The sequence below is a fragment of the Bombyx mori genome, chromosome 1 (genome assembly GCF_030269925.1).
Source record: "Bombyx mori chromosome 1, ASM3026992v2".
NCBI lineage: Eukaryota > Metazoa > Arthropoda > Insecta > Lepidoptera > Bombycidae > Bombyx > Bombyx mori.
Genome location: NC_085107.1, coordinates 3,727,828 through 3,735,356, shown reverse-complemented (window position 1 = coordinate 3,735,356; position 7,529 = coordinate 3,727,828). Strand labels below are relative to the sequence as shown.

General features: G+C 33.8%; 1 protein-coding gene across 4 annotated transcripts in view; it reads right to left on the bottom strand.

Annotated features, from left to right (window-relative positions):
• The window catches only part of LOC101744290 (transient receptor potential cation channel subfamily A member 1), a 62,838-nt gene continuing 55,309 nt past the window's right edge, over positions 1–7,529 (bottom strand). The window contains exons 14-22 of one of the 4 annotated variants that reach the window (XM_062670970.1): positions 7,303–7,401; positions 7,140–7,247; positions 6,392–6,659; positions 5,866–6,071; positions 5,166–5,354; positions 4,296–4,568; positions 4,033–4,192; positions 3,717–3,847; positions 1–3,315 (exon numbers count right to left, since the gene is read on the bottom strand). In XM_062670970.1, the coding sequence (XP_062526954.1) occupies positions 3,172–3,315; positions 3,717–3,847; positions 4,033–4,192; positions 4,296–4,568; positions 5,166–5,354; positions 5,866–6,071; positions 6,392–6,659; positions 7,140–7,247; positions 7,303–7,401 (1,578 nt within the window). In that variant the 3' untranslated portion in view covers positions 1–3,171. 4 annotated transcript variants of the gene reach the window in all.

The following is a 7,529-nucleotide window of genomic DNA, read 5'->3' as shown; positions in this document are numbered from 1 at the left end:
TAGTGGTTTATATTTATTTCACCAAATGACATCGACAAGTCTAATTAGTAAACAAATAATGAAATATTATATATTTTAAGTGAATACTTGTAAATCCTTTTATATATTCGCGGGCTGAATTTCCATTTAAAATCACTTATTAATATTCATTTCTAAGTTGACAGAGAAAAGGAAAACTTTTTCAATTAGATTTTTTTATCATAGTGCGACTTATGGAAGTTTTGAAAATACACATACAACGCGCGTGTTTTCTCTTAAACACGAATGTATAGGTATTTTATTGAAATTATTAAATAAATAAGATTCAGTCATTCGAGAACCAAATTAAGATAAACATTGTTTTTCACAAATTTATATTGTTTGCAGTAAAATGAATTTAAAAAAAAAAAACAATTTTGAACTGTAAGGTATATAATAAAATATGTAAAAAAATATTATTCTTTTTTTATCATACAAAAATATATTACCGATTTTGGTTGTTTGTCTAATATGTGAAAACCAATAACTAGTAAATATTTAACGAAAATATTAATTGTAGTGTTCGAAGTTCACTTTGAACATTTGATTTCGATTTCAGTTTATAGCTATGAATAAATAATAAGTCTATTTATTCGTAGGTTTATAGAGACTATTAAAACGTTTCTGTGATGATACGAAATTTAACCAATGTCAAACTTTATTGATAGATTTAAAAAGTTTGACTAACATAGAATATTTACCTTATGTTTTTAAATCCGAAAAAATATACCTTTTAGTTGATTATAATTATAAAGATCTATATAGGAAAAACTATATCTTATCTCTAATCTAGATTAAGTACTAGTACTTAGCTACTAACATTCAATATTCCTATGACTAATTAAGTTATAACATTATATTTTTAATGACTAGCAACGACACTTATAGCTTTTATTCAAACGAAACAGTCATATCAATATATTGTAAACTTTAATTTAGAAAATGTCAGATTGTAAATTTTCGCTGTAAATTATTACTGATAATTCAAAATCATAAAAACTAATGTTAAATAAATGAAATTCATTAGAGTACTTCAGCAGACAAGCGACGTAGAAAGCAAAATTTACCATTAAACTCTTTGTAAAACATCATATAATTAGTAGGTACTTATAAACTATTTTTTAAAACACCAACATAAGCTTACAAACTTACGATTAACGTCTTTACTAGACTTACTCATTTCAGATTATATAAATACAGATATTCAATATTAAATTCGGAATCGTAACACTTACATGTAGATATCAAATATTTGATTTTTACTGGTAGGTACCCACCATCCTGCCTATTTCTGCCGTGAAGCATTAATGCGTTTCGGTTTGAAGGGTAGAGCAGCCGTTGTAACTATACTTGAGACCTTAGAACTAATATCTCAAGATGGGCGGCGGTATTTACGTTGTAGATGTCTATGGGATCCAGTAACCATTTAACACCAGATGGGCTGTCAGCTCGTCCACCCATCTAAGTAATAAAAAAAAGACATGTGGCACTCGGAGACTGCCGCGGTAAAGCTATTGCATAGCATTTTTTATCAAGTTATGCAATTATAAATCGACAATAATAATTTAATATTAAAACAACAATAAAATATAATTTTCTATTTTAAAATTCCGTTTGTCGCCGATAGATGACGCAAAAGCTGAATCGCGTTATCGTTGTTGTTACCCATGAAATTATATGACATATTTTGATAGTACCTAAATCGGTGTTTAGACTTCTTACTTTAAACACTATACAAGCGCAACGTATGAATGTGTTGAACGCGAGCTACATAGTAGGCGTAGTGAGGGGTGGAAGGTTTTTTTCGTTACGGAATTTCACGATTCTGCTCTCAAGCCGTGTTCAAGGGCCGCGATAAAATCTATGCAATAGCTTAAAAATTCTATGATTATTATGTCTGGAGAGTTATAATAGGAACTCAGCAATGTCAGTGCAGCTTCAGAACCGATTGTAACGGTTAAAAATAGATAAATGTACGTATAGTTCGTTTCTATTACAATAAATAGTTCTTTAAATACTTAACAATAATTTGACACCAATACAAGTGATTAATATTATATTAATTATAATTAATCTACGTTAAGCCTGATGACACGTGCATTAGTGCAGGACAATAGTAGCGGAAGTCACTACAAAACACACAGCGACGAGACAAAAATTAAATAAAGAATTAAAAGAGAATTCCCAAAAAAGGTATTAAGCTTAGATGAGGTAAGCAAAAAAATCCCAAGCTGTAGTATGCTGCTGTAGATGCTAGTTGTATCTACTGTTTCTTCTTTACACGTCTTTCACAATAATGGCCCGACTAATGGTCGCGAATCCAATCTGGTAGAAGATTCAGCGAAGTACTGCTCTTACTAGGGCCAGTATTAGCGAATCCTTTCAGGTTTCGGCCCGTGATCTTACCTTTAATCATAACGCCAGAATAGCCCCTTAGGCTACTAATGATTAGGTAGGGAAACAAAACTACGGACAAATTAAGGAGAAGTAACAGTAGTTGGAAAGGGGAAATACAGAAAAATACCACGTAAGATCTTTACTTCTTATTCTCATATAATATATAAAATGCTATTTCGACGGTATTAACACTTAAAAAATTAATATGACCAAACCCAAATTTTACTGGCTGTAAGACGTTATTGTAAGATCCCACAGCTAGACAACACTAGCACACAGCACACAAAGCCACAAATCATTAACCATTAGATTTTAGCACTCGAGATATATGGTGGGATTCATGTTGTGCTATCTACAAGCTTTAATGAATAGACAATGTTGAAGTTGAAGTTGATGTATGTTGATACCAATGTTGAAGATGTCGGTTGCGTGTTTAATCAATAAAGTCTTGTCGGGCCAGACTACGTCGTATATTCATTTGTGGAATCACACTTATATTTTACAGCTTATATTGTTGTTTGTACCGCAAGTCTAATTTGAGGGAGGTGATTTTAGGACGTTCTAAAGTGTCCGGTACCGGGTGCTTAAGGCCGTGATTGCGGAGTGACTGGAGAGCAATAAAGGCTTAAACTGCGATTTTTCACGCCGCCAAATCGTGTGTGACCCAATAAAAAAAAAATTAGAAATCTCAGAGCTACGTGTTGTGATGAATGAGAAATATCTCTATTTCAATTTGAAACTAAAAAGATGCGCAAATCAGGTCGACTTGTTAAATGAAGCAGCTCGGGCCGAATGCAACTTCTTGCGGTTCCTATGAGAGCTCCAGCGGGGAACCACTTTAGTGTCATTCGGCGATACGCCTTCGTCCACATCGTCGGCTTCGGTTTTGATTTCCATTTTCTTGAAAAATAAGTAATTTATATAATCGAGACTAATCTGTTAACAACGCAAGCAACAGTAATATGATACACTATATTAGTCTGCTGTGACAAGTAAACTGTAAAGTATTGGAAACGTCAAACATAAGCCCGAGCGAGTCCAAAGCGCTGGTCAGACCAGATACGCTCTACTCTCAACACTTCAGTCAACGTTGCCATCTACACAGCCGAGCTGGAGATAGGAAGAAGTGACGCAGGATAATCCAAGATAAAGTTATCAGAAGGAGGCCACTACCATCAGCAATGAGGATTATCGACGCAAGGAAGAGGATCTTAAAATATAGCTCTTACCATGTATTAGTATTTTATGATTACTACTTCCGTTGATCAAAGATTACCTAGAAATTATTTTCTAAACAATACCTGCACAATTAGCCGGAGTAGTAAATATTGTTGGTCCAATACATTCTGCATCTCACGGAATTTACGCTTCTGCTTTTCCATTTGTTCCGTTACGTAATCGTCGTTGTTCTCCAAAACTAAGTCCAAGCCAGCTGATTTCAAAGACATTGTAAACAAAATAGCCATCGTTGAAAAATACTATTTGGTTAATTTTTTTCTACTAAACAGCACTCATTCAAGACTTATTTCGCTTTGCTAGTAAATCTTACAGTAATAGGGCACTTAATTATATAATACAGGGTAATAAAAATGTGTAACCAAATCTATATGTACTTACTATCTTCTGTGAAAGGATTACAAAACCATTTATGCAAGATTAAATCCAAAAATCCGAGTTTACATTTCTTATTATTTGGGTATTCGATCAGTTCTAGTTTGTCGACTTTCTCCAATAGGAATGCTGGTAGTTTTCTTTCAAGTTCGGTATGTAAGACGACCTACAAATTTTCCATTATAATTTCTCATATATATGATACCTATATTTACATTTAAATATAAATTTCAATTAAATCGACTAAATACAACTGGTGTTTGACGAACCTGCATAGCCAGCCGTTTCAGCTGAGCGTTTCTCCTAACACTCTCAATATCACCAACGGCCAAACCAATAAGCAAGTTCATTAGAAGTATGGGCATCAAAATCATGAACAGAGCAAGGATTATGAACGTCGGTATCGGGAAAGGCAGAATTATATCAGAGTCATCCTTGTAGTAGGGCTGCACATAAGTTCCGACAAAATCTAATTCACCAAGCATCATAGCGAATGTTCTCATCAAAGCAATAGGGATGTTGCTGAAAGAAAGGTGATTCCCCTGCAAAGAAAGATCGTAGATATATCGTCGCATAGTTTTCGTTGCAAGTCGCTGAGCCTAGCTGGGCACATTCGCTTGGCTTACAAGTACATTCAAATATTACTTGATGGGTTTCTTATTGTTTGAAAAGAAGACGACTAATTTGGAAATCGATTTATCTTGTTAACGAATTATAATAAAACAATAAGTTCCCAGTTTCGATTGAAACATTTCGAATAAATTTTCATGACGTCATGAAATTAACGTTTTTTTTTATACAACCAAAACGACTCAATATGAAAAATAACAAAACTGTAAAATTTTCTAAAACAAGCACCACTCCTGGAAAAAGGTGTAAGAAGAAAAGAAAAAACACAAAAAATGAAAAAGAAAAAGAAAGAAACAGAATAGCAGATACAAGAAACAGCAGGAAAATAAAAAGAAAATTGAAGAAATTTAATTGTTCAATTAAAATGAGTCCAAAGCTATATTTATTGCTTTCTAAGTTCATGGGGACGTTCTGTTTCACGACTATTTTAGTCAGGCCCCTGAATACAGGTCATGCTAATATTTACCAAGAGTAGTAAAGTTTATAAATACCATTTCGACTGAACCCACTTTAGAGAGCAAAATGTAAAAGGCCAGGCCGAACGCGATGATCAGAATGGAGAAAACCATCAACACTTTGATGAGAGTCTGGAGTATTTCGAGAAACATCACAACGTAGATCCCGACTTGATCGAAACGTTGGAGCAGCAATAACAGTTCGAACCAAGACAGGAATACGGTTATCGATGCCGCTGAGAACTGAAAATTAATTTACATAACGATTAGTTTCTTTATGTCAACATAATTTCTATTTATTTTTATTTTTTATCTTTACTCCACGAGTAGTTTGTTTCCTAATGCGATTCTTCTCTCCGTGATATTTGTCTGTCTTAGCGATAAAACCGCCCATTGTATTTTTTTGTATTAAATTTTTCGCATTTCATTTGTTTTGGTGTTTAATAAAGCAAACTCTCCTTCTCCTTCATTCTTTGTTTCTCTCCTTCTCTCTCTCTCTCTCTCTCTCTCTGTCACTTTGTTTTTAATAGTTTACGAAATTACATATTAATGTAAAGATATTATGTAGGTCTTTGGATTTTTGTGATTGTTTTATTTTAGTTCAGTGTTTCTAGTAATTATTACTAATTGACATAAGCTGTTTTTAATAATAAGCAAATTTCCCTTATCCTGTTTGAAGATGGAAGTAAGTGAAATTTTCTTAAAAAAAAGTTGGTAATAATTTTCTTTAACGTAATAACTTAAATCGAATTACCTGATAATTACTATAATGTCCATAGAGAGTTGGAAATACTGTTATAGTGGCACTAATATACAATGTCCAAGATACAAGGTTAGATGGGTCCACTATGTAATGCCATTTTTGCTGCTTTAAATTATATGCTTCCCGCATCATACAGACGGAAATATAAACCATAATAACCACAGAGCTTGTATACATAATTAAGATGGCTTCGAAATCTGTAACATATTAGACTAAGGTTCGAATTGAAAAGAATCGAAATTCTTTTATCGCAGCCCAAAAAAGAAAATGTCGCTTTTATGTAAGATTTAAACTTTCATTGAGCCTCAGTTTATTTATTATTCGGAGCTGGCTGACAATTTTCGAAAGTCTTCCTTCCCTAAAACCTTACTTGGCCTATAATTAAATTGAAAAATCCATATCGGAAATGATGCGCTTACTAATGATCAAATATCATTTTTATCTGTGCCCCTTAGATTATTGTAAATCTTATCTTTTTTAATTTTATAAGGCTCTAAGCATGTTTTTATTTATTTACCTGCATCAATATCCCAGTTTGTTTGTGTTCGATTTGTAGCGGTGTAATTGTAATAGACATCACCAACCCGACTCCTTTCCCTTTTATTTATTGGATTCACGTGCTCCATCAGAAGATATGAATACACAGTGACGAAGATCAGGAAAATACAATAGAACAGCACATTCACGAGATGAAAGTATTTTCCATAGGAATTCCACTTCATTTGCAGGTATTTTTGGCTCAAGGGATGCGCCAATAGCTCTACACGCCCGTGTGCTACCATCGCCTAGATAGGTCCAAAATTTATTAAAATGTAATCGATCACTAAAATAGCAGCGTGTTCAAGTGTATGTACAAAGATTTCGTGTAAACACAGAATGTTCCACCACCAGAAAGTGTAATTAGTTTAACAAAGACGTACAAATTGGTGGGACAGCGCGTGAATCTTCTTTTCCTCTGTTACGAATGGCACAATCTACGTAATGGGTGATTTGTGATACCCTGATTATATTATTTAACGAAAATGCTTTTATCTCACATTAGTACATAAAAATATGTTCGAAACATTTCAATTATATCGCAATAAAACAATGACAATCCGTTTAGTGGTTTATTTGTTACTGATAGCACCGTTTTGCCTAAAGGAACGTGTCCTTGTTTTTTTTATTTTTTATTTAACATGTTTTATACGTAAAGTGTGTCTTTCCGAGTCAGAGTTATAACATTTAACAAAAAGCCAGACGCCAGTGTTCGTTTATCGACTCACGTTGATAACACTCAACGGTTCTGGACGATATTTTGGGTCATTGTGCGCCAGTCTTAGCGCTTCGATTTCATGCTTGGATTTCTGGTAGTATTTGAACGAATACTTAATCTGTGATCAGGAAAAAAAGGTAAAGTTAAAATACGTAACTTATTTACGGACTTACGTTGAGAGCCGGTAAAGGTATTTGCTGGGCCTGTTGAGATTTCCTAGTTCCGTCCTCGTCCATCAATTGAGGGCAGAGCGCCTCGAAGCTGTACTTGATCTATAGTTTTTAAATTGAGATATCTATAGTTAGGAGCGTTTTCAGTCACATCAACTCGTCATGCAATTGTAACTACTGATGTACTTACAGGATTGAAGGCGGAAGACTACCGTCGCGCAACAAGTCTA